This window comes from Pristiophorus japonicus, chromosome 8 (assembly GCF_044704955.1).
Source record: "Pristiophorus japonicus isolate sPriJap1 chromosome 8, sPriJap1.hap1, whole genome shotgun sequence".
Lineage (NCBI taxonomy): Eukaryota > Metazoa > Chordata > Chondrichthyes > Pristiophoridae > Pristiophorus > Pristiophorus japonicus.
In genome coordinates, this window is record NC_091984.1 from 32224443 (window position 1) to 32244158 (window position 19716).

Consider the following 19716-nt stretch of genomic DNA (forward strand, 5'->3'; position numbering starts at 1 on the left):
CACTAGCTAAGGATTCGTGCCTCCATGAGTAATGTGGTAACAAGAAACAAATTATAGCAAATCAATCACTTACTATTTCACGTTAATGTGATCAGATGTACATCACAGGAGAACAATGAAATTGATTTTATTTTCATTCTATTTCCATTAAAAAGGAAACCCCATGGCTGTACTCTCTTAACCGCTTCCTCCATATAAACTCCCTATCCCGCATATTCACAGCCTTCCCCTCGACCCTGCATCTCACACTATTCTCTATTCCCATCGTCTCAATCACAGGCAAGGTTGTTCTCTGTTCACTACTTTGTATCCCTCACTACCCACATCCCCCTTCCAACCCAACTTCTTTCTGCGACCTCTTCTGGGGGGAAAAACTCTACCCCAAGTCACTTACAATGGCACTTTCAAAATTCTGTCGAGCCATTGTCCCTCCACACTACTTCTGCAGCTACCTACCTGCTCAATAACGCCTTCACCTTTGATGCCCTTGTCCTAAGTAAAACGCTTGGTCATTGCCCTTGGCATGGCTCCTAGCTTTGCTCTCTCAAGTCCAAGGAACGCAGATTTGAATGTTTATGGTGCGCAATTGCCTTAGCCACTCATTACCAGATCCGGTGGATCACATTTGCTGTTTCTGAGGGCCCAAATTTCCCCAGTCCCCCTTTTTGGTGCACTTACCTTAAATGCGGCGACTTTGCGTGCTGGAAATGGCACCGAAAAAAAGGGGCCCCATCCTATCCACTCTGCCGAGTCTCCGGTGTCCCAGCGTGGTGTAGATAGTGAAGTGAGGGGCGGAGCAACAGGCCAGCGCGGAAAACACTGCCGGCAGCTGCGCGCATGCACAGTGAAGTCTGCGCGCATGCTCCTGCCCTCCCAGCGTGTCCTGCGGGCTGTGAGCAGGACCCGATGCTCGCAGCCCCTATCCCCGGCCGAAGGGACGTCCCGATCTCGCCGCACCCTATCCTCGGCCGAGTGGCCTCCCGCACTGGCCGGCCGGCCGGCCCACTCACTTCCCGGGCTGAGGTAGGACTTGAGTTTTATTTTTTATTTATTGATGGTTGTGCTTTGTTTAGTGAGGAGAGTTTTGATTGGGGCGGGGAGGAGGAGATTTTTGATGTGGGGGCGGGGGGGCGGAGAGTGTTTTGATGGGGTGGGGGGGAACTTTAAAAAAAAACTTGTTTCTGGCATAAAGTAGGACTTCTATTTTTTATTTGCTATTGAGTGCTTATTACTTTTTGTGGTTTGTTTAGTGCTTTGTAAGTCTTGGTGCAGGTCCTCCCAGCTTCCTTTAATTTTTTATTTGTTATTGAATGCTTATTTTTGTGCTTTGTTTCATGCTTTGTAAGTCTTGGTGCTTTAAATGTACTAACCTGCGCCGAATTCTTAACTGCCCGCAATATTTTTCAGAGCTGGCCACATACGCTGACCTAAGTCGATTTGGAGTAAATTTTAGCTGGCCAAAGTGGCATAAATGGCCAAAACTGGCGTAAGTGTCTGGGAATGTCTCCTTTTGAAAAAAAAAAACTCAACTAAAAAAAATCGCACCTAACTGACTTATTCTGGAGCAAGTTTTTTGGGGGTAAAATGGCGTTCCCAGAAAAACCAACTTACTCCAAAGAAATTGGAGCAAGTCATGGCCAAAATTGGGCCCTGTATAACAGATTGCATATTCTCATAATGATAATCCTTAAAATTGCTGGACCTCTATCTGCCAGAACGTTGGAGAATTTAAATTCAGTTAAAAAAAAATTGGAAATAAAAAGCTGGTATAATTTAAGGCTGGCAGATTGTCGTAAAAACCCAACTGCTTCACCAATGTTCTTTCGGGAATGAAATATGTCATCCATACCTGCAGTTCCACCCCAACATGGTTGACACACTTAACTGTCCTTTGAAGTGGCCTAGCAATCCACTCAGATGTATCAAACTACGGCAAAGAATGCCACGTGGACTCCGTTTTTTTCAAGAGAGATGTCCACCACATTTACAGGCAACTAGGAATGGGTAAAGCCAGCCTTGCCAACAATGCCCGCATCCTGAGAATCAATTGATTGTCCTTTCCAATTCCCACCCTGTCCATCAGCAGAAGTTGCTTAAATTAACAATCGTCTCATTTTGATGGATCAGTATTGTAAAATAAAATAATACAGCTGTACTGCAAATAATACTGCTTCTCACTGACAGGAGTGCACCATTCATTCTCCTTCCCCTCATCCCCCAAAACAAACACAACGTGAAGCTCAGTAAAACTGTTCAAATCATTTCGGTTGGGAAATAGAAAATACTGAAGCAAAAGACCTACCTCTGCCATCTTTGCAAGTTCTGTCCAATCATTCTTGTTGTAAGTGCACATGAGGCTGGCAATAACGATCTAAACAAAAAAAAATCTATTAATTATCTGTTAAAGCAGTGTTTAAAAAGCAACATCTGAGAAAAGATTACTTTATACCAACAGATTTATTCTGTAGCTGTAAACCTCCTTTTTATGGTGTTTTTAATGAGTAACTGAATATTTTAGTACGGGCACAGGCTGTATGGCATTAAATATACATTTAATACTGAAGTATACCCCACACACAATAATTACAAATACTATTGAAGCCACATTAAAAACAGCAAGTTATGCATTATACTGACATACAGTCCAGAAATGGATGTTTTGTTGCCCAGAGTATGTACTATATTATATATCAACACATCTCTTACAAGAAATGCGAAACCCTTTCATAATGCACAAACCTTTCACAAAATGAGACTGGGGATCATATACAATTGTATTATCACTATTTACTGCAAGCAAATAGTACTGTTACAAAAATCTAGTCAGATACACCTAGGGGGAGAAATTTGGGAGTGCCCTGTTTAGGGCCTTAACTTTTAAAAGTTGAAAAAATTAGCGCCAGGTGCTAACGTTTTTTAATTTAAAAAAAAATTGCCGTTTGTGCTCCAGGAGGGAAGTGAAGCGCTGAATCAGGCACTCCACTTCTGTCCTGGAGCGCAAGAGGCAGTAGGCAGGGCGATAGGTGCATACTGGGCTGGACAGCACCGCTGCATTGAAAGGCTCCTTCCCTCCCTAAAAGGGAAGGGCCATCGCTTACCTCGGCCACCTCGCCTTTAAGCATCGCCCCCGAAGTGCCCGGCCTCCCGATGGACGGCTCCTGCAGCTGCCGGTGTTTTCGCCCGGTGATGCTGCAGGGGGCGGAACCAAAGTTTGGGTCCAGGGTGCTAGCGGGGCAATGCATACGGCGATGACGTCATGATCTCCGAGTGAAGGAGATTGGGGCGCAATGCCATCCCACCGCCGCAAACATCCCGCCGAATATGGCGGGCAGGAGTCGATCTTTACACCCTGCCCAGCTGGTATGTGCTTAGCGCCCCCTGGAGATGGTAACGGGAGGCACTAAGGAGGCCTATTTCCAAGCCTTTATGCTTTATATGTATTTATCTACCAGTATGCAGAGGTATGATATTCTCAACACTTGTACAACGTGTCAAACATATTTGAGAAATTGATAATACCACCAATAACAGTTGAAGACCATAACTACTTTTCATGGGGAATGTAGCGTACAGCCAATTAAAACTAGTACATAACTATGACACTAAGACAAATGCTTTCTCCAAAATCTCAGTATTATCAGTTAACTTGTTATTAAAAATGTGTAATCTTAGCTTGTATCTATTATTTACAATGGTGCACGAATAAAAGTTCACTTGATTCATTATTATACAATTACAATTTATAGAAATGTTAATTTCCTTCAGTATTTTATCTGATAATGTTGTGTGCCTGGGGGCTTCTTCATAGTTCTGTGAAGGGGAAGGGTATGCAAAGAGGTTGGTAGGGGTACACTTGTCTAACTTGCCCAGCTAAAGGTCTTGTGGAGTGTATCTGCTGTAGATGATAATCCATGGAGCTGGGTCACCCAGTAACATACGCCTGAGATTCAGAAGGCTCGGGATATTTTCTTGCTTTGAGAGCTGGAACTGTGTTAAGCATAAATGGGGTTTGCTCCCTGCCCATAGAATCCTGGAAATGGACATATTGAGATCTTGGCACTGCTGAGCCAAGAGGTGAACAGATAGCATTTGGAAGTAGTAAAGAAGCTCAGGCAAAAATTTATCTTTATTGAGCTTGCGCTCCTTAGAGAGAGGCAGACTAGGGCAAAAGTTTGCTGGAAATCTCAGCGGGTCAGGCAGTATCTGTGGAGAGAGAAACAGAGTTAACGTTTCAGGTCAAAGACCCTTCGGGCATTCCGCTGCCAGCATTGACCCCATTTAGTTCTCCTCCGCAAGCAGAACCTCCAGAATCACGGCTCTCTGTTGTTGAGATTGAAGATCCTAGTCCACTATCACTCAACCCCGCTGTCAACAAGGCAACTCGCAATGTTGGAAAAAGTCAGAAAAAAATCGTCTCTGTTGTAGAGATTGAAGAGCCTGGCCCACTATAACTCATTGCCGCTGTGAACAAGGCAACTCGCAACATTTGGAAAAGCCCGAACAAATTACAGCGGCAACAATGCTGCTACACGCAACACGCCTTTAAAAGCAGCTGGCGGCCTTGAGCTAGCACTGTGTACCGACCCAAAAACCTGTCGTTGGCACCGACAGGCAGCCGGAAGACTATTTGAGGTGAATTTACCTTCCGAGGCAGGTCCATGGCAGTGCGCGCTCTGATGTTGTCGTTAATGACGCATCTGCAGGAGCGGGGCGGATCTTCAGATCGCTGCAAAAACCTATGAGGGCAATGCCACGAACGTCGGCCAGTCCGCCGTGACTCGGCGGCCATTCCGCACCTCCCCGTGGCTGCCACTTTCAGGCGACCAGGCGTCTTATCAAAAGGGGCAATTTCGGCCCTGAGACCTCTGACCCTATCTCTGCCCATTCAGAATCCAACTACAAATCAAGGTAAAACATCAAACTAGCTTATGCATATTTTGTCTAAATGTGGAAAAGTATCTGCATATCTTTCTCTATGTATTTGTGAACGGCACCCCTGACTCAAGCAAATATGTAGAAGAACTTGCATTTATATAGCGCCTTTCACAACCTCAGGATGTCCCAAAGTGCTTCACAGCTAATTATGTACTTTAGAAGCATAGTCACTGTTGCAATGTAGTTGCGCACAGCAAGGTCCCACAAATAACAATGTGGTAATGACCACATAATCTGTTTTAGTGATGTTGGTTGAGGGATAAATATTGTCCAGGACACCAGGGAGCACTTCCCTGCTCTTCTTCGAATAGTGCCATAGGGATCTATTATGTCCACCTGAGAGGGAAGACAGGGCTTCGGTTTGATAACCCCCCCCTGAAATCTAGTACTTCCAACAGGTCAGCATTCCCTCAGTAGTGCACTGAAGTGTCAGCCTAGATTATGGACTCAAATCTCTGGAGTGGAACTTGAACCCACAACCTTCTGACTCAGAGGTGAGAGTGCTAGCACTGAACCACAGCTGACACCTAATGCTCTGCCATTATTTTGCCTTCAGTCCCTGATTCCAAAGAATACTGGATAGCATTGTTATTGCAAATGCACCTTTTGGATGTATGCATTACAATAACATCGCTAGAATCCTCCTCAACCGTCTTCTCCCTGTGGCTGAGGAGCTCCTCCTGGAGTTACAATGTGGATTCTGTCCACTACGGGGTACAACGGACATGATCTTCATGGCGCAACAACTGCAAGAGAAATGCAGGGAACAGCACCAACCCTTGTACATGGACTTCTTTGACCTCACAAAGGTCTTTGATACTGTTAACTGTGAGAGATGATGGAGCATCCTCCTCTGTTTCGGCTGACCCCGACATGCAAGCCATGATCCTGACCAACGGATCCACCACGGACCTAATCCATGTCCGGACCGGGATCAAGCAGGGCTGCGTCATCGCGCCAACCCTCTTCTCGATCTTCCTCACTTCAGTGCTCCATCTCACACTCAACAAGCTCCCCGTTGGAGTGGAACTGAACTAAAGAACCAGTGGGAACCTATTCAATTTTCTTCGCCGCCAGGCTAGATCCAAGACCGTCCCATCCTCTGTCATCGAACTACAGTACGTGGACGATGCTTGCGTCTGCACACATTCAGAGGCTGAACTCCAAGCCATCGTCAACATCTTCACCGAGGTGTACGAAAGCATGGGCCTTACACTAAACATCCATAAGGCAAAGGTCCTCCACCAACCTGACCCCGCCACACAGCACTGCCCCCAGTCATCAAAATCCACGGTGCGGCCCTCGACAACATGGACCACTTTCCATACTTCGGGGGCCTTCTATCAGCAAGGGCAGACATCGACGGCGAGGTACAACACTGCCTCCAGTGAGTCAGTGCAGCCTTTGTTTGTCTCAGGAAGAGAGTGTTCGAAGACCAGGCCCTCAAATCTGGTACCAAGCTTATGGTGTACAGGACTGTAGTGATACACACCCTCCTGTATGGCTCAGAGACGTGGACCATATGCAGTAAACACCTCAAATCGCTGGGAAAATAGCGCCGATGTTTCCGCAAGATCCTGCAAATCCCCTGGGAGGACAGACGCACCAATGTCAGTGTTCTTGATCAGGCCAACATCCCCAGCATCGAAGCACTGACCACACTCGACCAGCTCCTTTGGGTGGGCCACATTGTCCGCATGCCCGACACAAGACTCCCAAAGCAAGCGCCCTACTCGGAAGTCGTACACGGCAAGCGAGCCTCAGGTGGGCAGAGGAAATGTTTCAAGGACACCCTCAAAGCCTCCTTGATTAAGTGCAACATCCCCACCGACACCTGGGAGTCCCTGGCCAAAAATTGCCCTAAGTGGAGGAAGAGCATCTAGCGCTGAGCAGCTCGAGTCTCATCGTCGAGAGCATGCAGAAAACAAGCGCAGGCAGCGGAAGGAGCGTACGGCAAACCAGTCCCACCCACCCTTTCCTCCAACCACTGTCTGCCCCACCTGTGACAGAGACTGTAATTTCCCGTAATGGACTGTACAGTCACCTGCGAACTCACTTTTAGAGTGGAAGCAAGTCTTCCTCGATTTCGAGGGACTGCCTATGATGATGATGAGCATTGCGCAGTGATCGTTTTGTTCAGTGTATTAACCTCAATCAGATTCGACTTATCAGATAGATGATTCTGTTCTGGTGATGCGACTCACTTTACTTGCTCACTTGGTCAATTTCCCTATGCACTGCAAATTAATTATTTCCATTGTCTTTAAATCAATGTTGCAATTCTTCTGCTCTGTTCTGTGGGCGTGGGTAATTTCTATCTTCCTTATTGCACTATAACTCACCCTCTAAATAGCTAACCTCACTTTTCTACAGTGATTACTGCCCTTGAGGCTACCCTGGTAAATCTGCCAAGTGAGTGCTCAGCATTCTTCCAACTGCAGTAAAAAATACTGGTCACTTTTGACCTTTTTTAAATTGCAAATCAAAATCTTAAATTAGAACTGGATACAAGAGCTTTGACTTCCCTCCTTAGGGTCATAAGAAGCTCAGGTTCAAATTGTTCTAATTTAGATTCATACAGGACAGAAGGAGGCCTTTCGGCCCACTCTGTCTGTGCCGGCTCTTTGAAAGAGCTATCCAATTACTCCCATTCCCCTGCTCTTTCCCCAGAGCCCAGCAAATTTCTCCTTTCCTTCGTCCAGTGGACAGCTTATGAGCTGCCCGAACTTTATCTCCCACCAGATGCCATGTAGATGAGGGCCAGGAGTCAAAATACGTGGCCTGAAATTTCTGATAGCGGGTGCGTTTCCTATTTGCCCCGCTCACCCAAGCCCATTATGTCCTTACAATGTGGGGGAAAAAAGTATACACCCTTCATTCCAAGTATAAAAGGAAGAAATCAATCAGAGAGTATTGTTGGGATAAAAAAAAATCACGCATTCAGGAAATCTGAAAAAAAAAATCTCCAGAAAATAATAGAGTGCATTTGAAAGAGAAATAATTTAATATTTTATCTGGGTTTCTTCATCAAAACTGACTGCTGACTGACTAACTGACCTGCTGGGTCTCCAGCTTTTTCTCTTCGCATTTCAGAGTACTGCTTAGTCTGTGCTGAGAATTCCATCCACTGTAATTCTTGAAATAGACAGATTGCCTGATAACAAAACTGCTACTGATATTGTTCTGCATTCAGTATTTTCATTAACTTCGATATAAAGATGATTGATTTTAGTTATGTTGTACAGTGTTGGTGATAGTTTATTTTTATTTACTTTTGTTAACAGTTACACAGTTTCTTGTGAATCTGACAATGAAACCTGATGGCTCTGCATTGATGAGCTGGAGTCCGAGCTGCAGACACTGCGACACATCAGGGAGGGGGAAAGTTGCCTGGACACTGTGGGCCCAAGTTTCGGCCTCAGTTGCTCCTGATTTTTTGGAGCAACTGGTGTAGAACGGAGTATCTTAGAAATTCAAATTCTCGGCATTTAGTTTGCTCCAGTTCTAGTCAGTTAGAACAGTTTCACTTTGGAACAGAATTTTTTTTTCAAAAGGGGGCGTGTCCGGCCAGTTACGTCTGTTTTCAAAGTTTCGGCAGTGAAAACTTACTCCAAACTAACTTAGAATGGAGTAAGTGAAGATTTTTGTACGCTCGAAAAAACCTTGTCTACACTTTAGAAAATCAGGCGTAGGGAATGGGGGGGGGGGTTTTAAAGGGAAGTTTACAAACATTAAACACTTCAGTTTTACAAATAAAGAGCCATCATCAATAATAAATGATAAAACATCAATAAATCAACCAATAAACCAATCAAAAAAAATTAATAAGAAATAATTTAACAAAAAAAAAACAATAAAACATTTTCTACTTACCGACTGCAGCACTGGGAGCCCTCCAACAGCGTGCTGGGGTGCACCCCCCCCCCCCTGCACCCCCACCCAGTGTGTCTCTGTCAGTGTCTCTATCTCTCTGTCTGTCTGTCTGTTTGTGTCTCTCACTCTCTGTCTGTCAGTGTCTGTATTTCTGACAGCGAGGGGTGGAGGGGGAGGATGGGGTGGAGGGGAGGAGGGGTGGTGGAGTGGGGAAGAGGGGGTGGGTGGGGAGGGGGGTGACAAGTGAGGGAGGGGAGGTGAGGGGGTTGAAAAAGGACGGAGGGAGGGGAGGGGAGGGTGAGAAGGCAGGGAGGGGAGGGTGAGAAAGGAGGGAGGAGAGGGGGGGAAGAGAAGGGAGGGAGGGAGGAGGGGGGGAAGAGAAGGGAGGGAGGGAGGAGGGGGGGTGAGAGAAGGGAGGGAGGGAGGAGGGGGGGTGAGAGAAGGGAGGGAGGGAGGGGAGGGGGGAAGAGAAGGGAGGGAGGGGAAGGGGGGAGAGAAGGGGGGAAGAGAGAGAGGGAGAGAGAAGGGAGAGAGAGAGAGAGAGAAAGAAAGGAGAGGGAGGCTGAACGGGCCGGGCCTGACCGGGCCCAAGACTTTGAGCTTAGACTTACCGGATTGACAGGTAGGTGGCGTCGGATCCGGGGGGGTCGGGAGCGCGGATCGGGGGGAGCGTGGGTCGGGGTGGAGATCGGTCGGGGGGGGGGAGGGGGCAGATCGGTCGGGGGGGTGGTGGGGGGGCAGATTGGTCGGGGGGGCGGTGGGGGGGGAGATCGGTCGGGGGGGGGAAGGTCGGGAGCGGGGGAAGCGGAGGTCGGGTCGGGGGGGGGCGGGAGTCAAGTCGGGTCCGGTCGGGAGGAAGCAGGAGCTGGGCGTGGGAGGCAGTCTTATGCACGCAGCCCCAGAGAGGCCATTCGGCCAGGGCTAGGGGGCTGTGTGCTTCGGGCCCCTCCCACACAGTTTTGGGCACCTGGAGCTACTGCACTTGCGCGCCCACTGTAGCACGCATGTGCAGAGGTCCCGGCACTGTTTTCAGCACAGGGACCTGGCTCCGCCCCCGACAGCTTGTGCTGCGCTGCGCCGAGGGCCAGAGGACCTGCAGGGAGCCGGAGAATCTGGAAGTTTTTTTTCGGCACACTTTGTGGTGCGAAAAACGGGTGTCCAGTTCGGGGCTGCGCCGTTCTAGGCGTGGCCCGAAACTTGGGCCCTGTGTTCCAGGGAGTAGTCACATCCCTCAGGTTAACTAACTCAGATTTGGCTAGCGGTCAAGGACAGGAGGGTGTGACTACGAGTCAGGAAGGTATGGGGATCCAAGAGGTAGTGATGGAGGAGCCTCAGCCCTTGCTCTTGTCCAACAGATTCGAAGCTCTTACTCCCTGTGTGGACAAGAGCAGGGATTGCAGGGAGGATGAGCAAACTGACTGCAACACCGTGGTACGGGAGGCCATTCAAACAGGGCGAGTAAAAAGAAACATTATAGTAGTAGGGGACAGTACCATTAGGGGGATTGATACAGTTCTCTGCAGCCGTCAGCGTGAGTCCTGAAGGCTGTGTTGCCTGCCCAGTGCCAGGGTTAAGGATGTCTCCTCAGCGCTAGAGAGGAACTTGGAATGGGAGGGGGTAGATCCAGTTATCGTGGTCCACGTGGGTACCAATGACATAGATAGGGCAGACAGTAAGATTCTGCTAAGGGATTATGAGCAGCTAGGGGCCAAATTAAAAAGCAGAACACAAAGGTAATAATCTCTGGATTACTGCCCGAGCCACAAGCAAATTTACATTGGTTAAATAAGATCAGAGAGCTAAACTCGTGGCTCAAAGGCTGGTGTGGGAGAAGTGGGTTTTGGTTCCTGGGGCACTGACACCAATATTGGGTAAGAGGGAGCTGTTTCGTCGGGATGGACTCCACTTGGAATGTGCTGGGGCTAGGGTCCTGGCGAACCGAATAAGTAGGGCTGCAGAGAGGGCTTTAAACTAATTAGTGGGGTGGAGGATTCAGGTGAGCAGAAACCTAAACTCTCAAAGAACAAGGTGAAGGCAATACAGCAGGGTAGCATTGGGGGAAACGAAAACCAGAGTAGGACAGGAAGGGACAGAATCTATAAACATAAGAGTGTATGCCTCTTGGGGCCATAGCAGGAGAAAATGGTAAGAAAACACATTTAAAAGCTCTTTATCTGAATGCACTCAGCATTCGTAACAAATTAGATGAGCTGTCGACACAAATAGTTACAAATGGGTATGATCTGGTAGCCATAACAGAGACGTGGTTGCAAGGTGACCAAGACTGGGAACTAAACATTCAGGGGTATTTGACAATCCAGAATGACAGAGAGAAAGGAAAAGGACGAGGGGTAGTTCTGTTGATAAAGGATGGAATCACTGCAATAGTGAGAAACGATATTGGCTCAAATAATCAGGATGTTGAAACAGTTTGGGTAGAGATAAGGAATAATAATGGGAAAAAGTCACTGGTGGGCATAGTCTATAGGCCCCCTAACACTAGCAACTTTGTTGGTCGGAGTATAAATCAAGAAATAGTGGGGGCTTGTAAAAAGGGAACAGCAATAATCATGGGTGATTTTAACCTCCATATTAATTGGATAAATCAAATTGGTCAGGGTAGCCTTGAGGAAGAGTTCATAGAGTGCATAAGGGACGGGTTCCTTGAGCTGTATGTAACAGAACCAACCAGGGGGCAGGCTATCTTAGATCTGGTCCTGTGTAATGAGACAGGATTAATAAACGATCCCCTTGGAATGAGTGACCATAGCATGGTTGAATTTCAAATTCAGATGGCGGGTGAGAAAGTTGGATCTCAAACCAGCGTACTAAGCTTAAATAAAGGAGATTACAAAGGTATGAGGGCAGAGTTGGCTAAAGTGCACTGGGAAAATAGACTAAAGTGTAGGACGGTTGATGAACAGTGGTGTACATTTAAGGAAATATTTCATAATTCACAAGAAAAATATATTCCAGTGAAGAGGAAAGAGTGTAAAAGAAAAGATAGCCATCTATGGTATCCAATTAAAAACAAGGGCATACAAAGTGGCCAAAACTAGTGGGAGGACAAAAGATTTGGAAGCTTTTAAAAGCCAGCAAAGAATGACTAAAAAAATGATTAAGATAGGGAAAATAGACGATGAAAGTAAACTTGCACGAAATATAAAAACAGATAGCAAGAGTTTCTACAGGTACATAAAAAGGAAAAGAGTGACTAAAGTAAATGTTGGTCCCTTAGAGGACGAGACCGGGGAATTAGTGATGGGGCACATGGAGATGGCAAAAACTCTGAACAAATATTTTGTATCAGTCTTTACGGGTAGAGAACACCAAAAATATTGCAACAGTGGATAGTCAAGGGGCTATAGGGGGGGGAGGAACTTGACACAATCACAATTACTAAGCAGGTGGTATTCAGTAAGGTAAAAGGACAAAAGGCAGATAAATCCCCTGGACCTGATGGCTTGCATCCTAGGGTCTTAAAGGAAGTGGCTGCAGAGATACTGGATGCATTGGTTGTAATTTACCAAAATGCACTGAATTCTGTGGAGGTCCCAGCAGATTGGAAAACTGCAAATGTAACGCCCCTATTAAAAAAGGAGGCAGACAAAAAGCAGGAAACTATAGATCAGTTAGCCTAACATCTATGGTTTGAAAAATGTTGGAATCCATTTGTTATATATGTAAACTTGTATTTACTCTGTACAGCCACCAGAGGGCTCATCCTCTGGAGTCCCAAAGAATCCCATAATCCCTTAGGAGCACAGGTATTTGAGGAGGCTTCACAAGTTGCTGGAGACCTGCAATAAAAGACTAAGGTCACACTTTACTTTGAGCTCACAGTGTTCAGTCTGACTCTTTCTCCATACACAACATCATTATTAAAAAAGCAGCAGTAGCAGGACATTTGGAAAAGCATAATTCAGTCAGGCAGAGTCAACATGGATTTATGAAGGGGAAGTCATGTTTGACAAATTTGCTGGAGTTCTTTGAGGATGTAATGAACAGGGTGGATAAAGGGGAACCAGTGGATGTGGTGTATTTGGACTTCCAGAAGGCATTTGACAAGGTGACACGTAAAAGGTTACTGCACAAGATAAAAGTTCATGGGGTTGGGGGTAATACATTAGCATGGCTAGAGGTTTGGCTAACTAACAAAAAATAGAGAGTCGGGATAAATGGTTCATTCTCTGGTTGGCAATCAGTAACTAGTGGGGTGCCGAAGGGATTAGTGCTGGGACCCCAACTATTTACAATCGATATTAACAATTTGGAAGAAGGGACCGAGTGTAATGTAACCAAGTTTGCTGATGATACAAAGATAGGAGGAAAAGCAATGTGTGAGGAGGACACAAAAACCCTGCAATAGGACATAGACAGGCTAAGTGAGTGGGTAAACATTTAGCAGATGGAGTATCATGTTGGAAAGTGTGAGGTTATGCACTTTGGCAGAAAAAATCAAAAAGCAAGTTATGAATTAAATGGAGAAAAATTACAAAGTGCTGCAGTACAGTGGGACCTGGGGGGTCCTGGTGCATTAAGCATAAAAGGATAATATGCAGGTACAACAAATGATCAGGAAGGCCAATGGAATATTGGCCTTTATTGCAAAGGGAATGGAGTATAAAAGCAGGGACGTCTTGCTACAGTTATACAGTGTATTGTTGAGGCCACACCTGGAATACTGCGTGCAGTTTTTGTTTCCATATTTAAGAAAGCCCATACTTGCTTTGGAGGCAGTTCAGAGAAGGTTCACTAGGTTGATTCCAGAGGTGAGGAGGTTGACTTAAGAGGAAAGGTTGAGTAGGTTGGGCCTCTACTCATTGGAATTCAGAAGAATGAGAGGTGATCTTAGTGAAATGTATAAGATTACGAGCGAGCTTAACAAGGTGGATGCAGAGAGGATATTTCCACTGATAGGGGAGACTAGAACTAGGGGGCATAATCTTAGAGTAAGGGGCCGCCCATTTAAAACTGAGTTGAGGAGGAATTTCTTCTCTCAGAGGGTTGCAAATCTGCGTAATTCGCTGCCTCAGAGAGCTGTGGAAGCTGGGACATTGAATAAATTTAAGACAGAAATAGACAGTTTCTTAACGGATAAGGGAATAAGGAGTTATGGGGAGCGGGCGGGGAAGTGGACCTGAGTCCATGATCAGGTCAGCCATGATCTTATTAAATGGTGGATCAGGCTTGAGGGGCTGTATGGCTGATTCCTGCTCCTATTTCTTATGTAATATAAACCTTAGGACAGGGCTAGTGGTGGTTCTAGTCAGCACTTACACCCTCTGTAAACTTGAGCTCATCCAAAACCCTGCTGCCCGTTTTCTAACTCGCACCAAGTCCCATTCACCCATCACCCCTGTGCTCGCTGAGCTACATTGGCTCCCAGTCCGGCAATGCCTCAATTTTAATGCCTTAATATCTCCAATGTGGCTCAGTGTCAATTTTTTTTGTGAAGCGCCTTGGGACGTATTACTACATTAAAGGCATTATATAAATCCTCGTTTACAAATCCTCCATGGCCCCTCCCCTCCCTATCTCTGTAACCTCCTCCAGCCCTACAGCCCTCCGAGATCTCTGCGCTCCTCCAATTCTGACCTCTTGCGCATCCCCGATTTTCTTCGCTCCGCCATTTCTGGCCGTGCCTTCAGCTGCCTAGGCCCTAAGTTCTGGAACTGCCTCCCTAAACCTTTCCATCTCTCTCTCCACCTTTGAAGTTGCTCGTGAAAATCTACCTTGCCAGACGTGATTACATCGTCCTAGCTAAGAAGACTGCTCCTTAAAACCTACCTCTTTGAACAAGCTTTTGGTCACCTGTCCTAATATCTCCTTATGTGGGTCAGTGTCAATTTTCTTTGTGACGCGCCTTGGGACGTATTGCGACAATAAAGGCATTATATAAATGCAAGGTGTTGTTTCTGTTGTTGCTGTTGTTGGTGTTGGAGTTGATGTTCATGGTAGCGGGAGTCATATGGAGAGAATCTGGGGGACATCCCTTTGGCCTACTATCTGCTTGCCAATGCATGGCTGAATTATCCTGACAGATGTACCAAATGGCCCACGGAACCATTGCTGTCCTACCAAGGAAGATGCTGAGGAAGAGTTCCTGGAGGATCAAAAACAACAGGCTGTGTCAAAAAACTCTACCAGAGGCCAGACTCCTGAATTCAGGAGCTACCTGGAGACCTACTGCCCACTCAGCGACCCCAGCCTGGACCGCACATTCTGTGCCAACGTCTATTCTACCCAAGAGTGTGCCCTACAGCAGGTATGAATGCTGCTACCAAAACAGTGTTTGGCAAACTTTTTGTTAGGGAGTGGAGGGGGAGAGAGAGAGAGAGAGAGAGAGGAAAGTCCGAAGCCACTTTATTTTCCAGTCCTGCAAAACCCCGACAACTTAAAGTTGATTGTATTACCTCGGATTTTATTTTTAATATTCATTCACGGGATGTGGGTGCCACTGGCAAGGCCTGCATTTATTGCCCATCTCGAATTGCCCTTGAGAAGGTGGTGGTGAGCCACCTCCTTGAACCGCTGCTGTCCTTGTGGTGAAGGTACTCCCACAGTGCTGTTGGAGAGGGAGTTCCAGGATTTTGACCCAGCGACGATGAAGGAACAGCAATGTATTTCCAAATCAGGATAGTGTGTGACTTGGAGGGGAATGTGGAGGTGGTGGTGTTCCCCTGCTCCTGCAGTCCTTGGCCTTCTAGGTAGTAGGGGTCGCGAGTTTGATGGTGATGATGATGGTGTTCCCATGTGTCTGCTGCCCTTGTAATCAGCCTTTCTGCCATTTATTGATAATTTTGTGTTTATTCTACGAAATATATTGGCGTGAAGTTAGTTTAACATTTAACTAAGCCAGTGCTTTTTTGATCTTGTTGAAGTTTTATGTGAAATGTTGTAGTTATTTTCTTTCAATATAAATCTTGTCACTGCCAGGTCATCAGCACCGTTCTGGTTCAGTCTAAGTGGCAGCAGTGATCAAAGCAGCATTAATGCGGCTAATTTGTGATCGCTGTTGATTTTATAGGGAGCTATGATAATTCATTTCTCACTGTCTCAGTGAGGGTAATAGCAGAATGACTCAGGAAATTTTGGCTTGGTGGAAGAAATGTTGTGAGTCACTTCCACCATAATTTCCTGGAAATTCTGTGCTACAGTAACAGAAGTCTACCTGTATCAAATACATACTGAATGGGACCTGTACAAACCGGACGGGTTGCACATCAACAGCGCCGGGACCAATATCCTCACGGGGAGTTTTGCTAGTGCTGTTGGGGAGAGTTTAAACTAGCTTGGCAGGGGGATGGGAAGCTGAGAACGAATTTAAAAGAGAAGGAAGTAAAGCAGAAATTGGATAGCAAGAATCTAGAAAGCGAATCTGAAAGACAGAGGAAACAAGGCTTAATATGTAGTAAGCAAGGAGGTCTGTCTGTGCTGAATGCAAGGAGTATAGCGATTAAGGCTGATGAGCTACGAGCACAGGTGGACACTTGGGAGTATGACATTATAGCCATTAGAGAAACATGGCTGAAAGAGGGGCAGGTTTGACAGATCAATATTCCTGGCTCCTGGATTTTTAGACAAGATAGAGAGGGGGTAAAAAGGGGGGGGGGCGCGTTGTGGTACTGATTAAAGAAACTATTACAGCGGTGAGGAGGGATGATATGTTAGAGGGATCATCAAATGAGGCCATAGGGGTCGAATTGAAAAATAAAAAAGGGACGATCACACTGCTGGGCATGTATTATCGACCCCCAAACAGTGGGAGGGAGATAGAGGAGCAAATATGTAGACAAGTTGCTGTGAAGTCTAAAAACCATAGGGTAGAAATATAGAATAGAAACATAGAAAATAGGTGCAGGAGTAGGCCATTCAGCCCTTCTAGCCTGCACCGCCATTCAATGAGTTCATGGCTGAACATGCAAATTCAGTACCCCCTTCCTGCTTTCTCGCCATACCTCTTGATCCCCCGAGTAGTAAGGACTTCATCTAACTCCCTTTTGAATATATTTAGTGAATTGGCCTCAACTACTTTCTGTGGTAGAGAATTCCACAGGTTCACCACTCTCTGGGTGAAGAAGTTTCTCCTCATCTCGGTCCTAAATGGCTTACCCCTTATCCTTAGACTGTGACCCCTGGTTCTGGACTTCCCCAACATTGGGAACATTCTTCCTGCATCCAACCTGTCTAGGAAGTAATTTTAAACATTTCTATGAGGCCCCCTCTCATTCTTCTGAACTGCAGTGAATACAAGCCCAGTTGATCCAGTCTTTCTTGATACATCAGTCCCACCATCCCGGGAATCAGTCTGGTGAACCTTCGCTGCACTCCCTCAATAGCAAGAATGTTCTTCCTCAAGTTAGGAGACCAAAACTGTACACAATACTCCAGGTGTGGCCTCACCAAGGCCCTGTACAACTGTAGCAACAGTTGGGGAAGTCCAGAACCAGGGGACACAGTCTAAGGATAAGGGGTAAGCCATTTAGGACCGAGATGAGGAGGAATTTCTTCACCCAGAGAATGGTGAACCTGTGGAATTCTCTACCACAGAAAGTTGTTGAGGCCAGTTCACTGAATATATTCAAAAAGGAGTTAGATGAAGTCCTTACTACTAGGGGAATCAAGGGGTATGGTGAGAAAGCAAGAATGGGGTACTGAAGTTGCATGTTCAGCCATGAACTCATTGAATGGCGGTGCAGGCTAGAAGGGCCGAATGGCCCACTCCTGCACCTATTTTCTATGTTTCTATGTTTCTCCCTGCCCCTGTACTCAAATCTCCTCGCTATGAAGGCCAACATGCCATTTGCTTTCTTAACCGCCTGCTGTACCTGCATGCCAACCTTCAATGACTGATGTACCATGACACCCAGGTCTCGTTGCACCTCTCCTTTTCCTAATCTGTCATCATTCAGATAATAGTTTGTCTCTCTGTTTTTACCACCAAAGTGGATAACCTCACATTTATCCACATTATACTTCATCTGCCATGCATTTGCCCACTCACCTAACCTATCCAAGTCACTCTGCAGCCTCATAGCATCCTCCTCGCAGCTCACACTGCCACCCAACTTAGTGTCATCCGCAAATTTGGAGATACTACATTTAATCCCCTCGTCTAAATCATTAATGTACAATGTAAACAGCTGGGGCCCCAGCACAGAACCTTGCGGGGCCCCACTAGCCACCGCCTGCCATTCTGAAAAGTACCCATTTACTCCTACTCTTTGCTTCCTGTCTGACAACCAGTTCTCAATCCATGTCAGCACACTACCCCCAATCCCATGTGCTTTAACTTTGCACATGAATCTCTTGTGTAGTAATAGTAGGGGATTTTAACTATCCAAATATTGATTGGGACAAATTTAGTGTGAAGGGTAGAGAGGGTGTGGAATTCTTGAAATGCATTCAAGAGAACTTTTTTCATCAGTATATAGCAAGCCCAACACAAGAGGGGGCGGTCTTGGATTTAGTTTTGGGGAATGAAGCTGGGCAGGTTGAAGGGGTATTATTGGGGGAGCACTTGGGTGCCAATGGCCATAATTCAGTTAGATTCAAGATGGTTATAGATAAGGACAAGAATAGGCCTGGAATAAAAGTTCTGAATTGGGGAAAAGCTAATTTTGCTAAGTTAAGGAGTGATTTGGCCATAGTGGACTGGAAACAGCTACTTGTGGGTAAAGCAGTGGTCGGAAAAGTGGGAGCCATTCAAGGAGGAGCTCTGGAAGGCTCAGCCCTTAATGAAAAAGGCTGGGAATAATAATTCTAGAGCCCCCTGGATGTCTAGGGACTTACAGGGGAGGATTAAGCAAAAAAGGGATACTTATGTCATATACCAACAGCTAAATACTTTAGAATCTTTAGGGGAATATAGAAAGTTAAGAGACAAAATTAAAAAGGATATTAGGAATGTTAAGAGAGAGCACGAAAAATTTTTGGCCAGTAAAATTCAGGAAAACCCTAAGATTTCTATGTTTCTATATGACAGGGGTGTTGCAGTTGTGTGAGGCGGACTGGTTTGGCTGGATGCTCTTTGCCTTTCTGTCATTGTTCATAGGTTTATATGTAACCTTTCGGACTGCTGACTAAGGGCCGTACGGCTCTTTGTCGGCCGGTGCGGACACGATGGACCGAAATGGCCTCCTTCTGCGCTGTAAATTTCTATGTTTCTATGTTTTTTTTAAAAACATGGCAGATGAAATTTAAACCAGAAAATTGTGAAGTGATACATTTTGGTGGGAAGAATGAGGAGAGGCCATATAAACTAAAGGATACAATCCAAAAGGGGGTGCATGAGCAGAGCGACCATGAGGTATATTTGCACAAATTGTTGAAGGTGGCAGGACAGGTTGAGAAAGTGGTTAAAAAAGTATACGGGTTCCTGGGCTTCATAAATAGAGGCATGGGGCCTGAAATTCAATAGCGCTGGAAAGCTGGGGCTCCCCCCACCTTTTTGTGATCATTGGCGCCAAAATGTTTTCGTGGCTGAGCCACCCCATATTCAGCTCTAAAAGTGAACAAGTGGGTTCCAGCGCTAATGAACCCTTCCAAAGTGAAGTTTTCAGGTGGTGTGGCTGTCTTAATTTGAGTGTTATCACCACTGAGAAATTCAGCATGCAGGTAAGGGTTTCTAACGAGCCAGCTACTCCCTGGTCTTTTTAAAGGCCTTGGTTTACAGCAAGGCCCTGAGGCGGGGAAGGAGTTTTGGAAAGATGGCTGGTGTAAGAGGTACAAGGAGAGCCAGCAGATTCACTGATATAGAGCTGGAGACACTGATGGATGGTGTGGAGGATAGAAGAAGAATACTGTTTCTGACGTGGGGAGACCTGGCACACAGACAGTACACAATGCATAGAGGGAGATTGCAGGGGAGGTGTCAGGCACCTCCATATTTGTGAGGACTCACCC

General features: G+C 46.2%; 1 protein-coding gene across 2 annotated transcripts in view; it reads right to left on the reverse strand.

Annotated features, from left to right (window-relative positions):
• Positions 1-19716, reverse strand: part of LOC139268039 (dihydropyrimidine dehydrogenase [NADP(+)]-like) — a 1057241-nt gene that overhangs the window by 243381 nt on the left and 794144 nt on the right. For both annotated transcript variants that reach the window (XM_070886024.1, XM_070886025.1), the window contains one exon: positions 2303-2371. In XM_070886024.1, coding sequence (XP_070742125.1) covers positions 2303-2371 — 69 coding nt within the window. The remainder of the gene's footprint in view (positions 1-2302; positions 2372-19716) is intronic.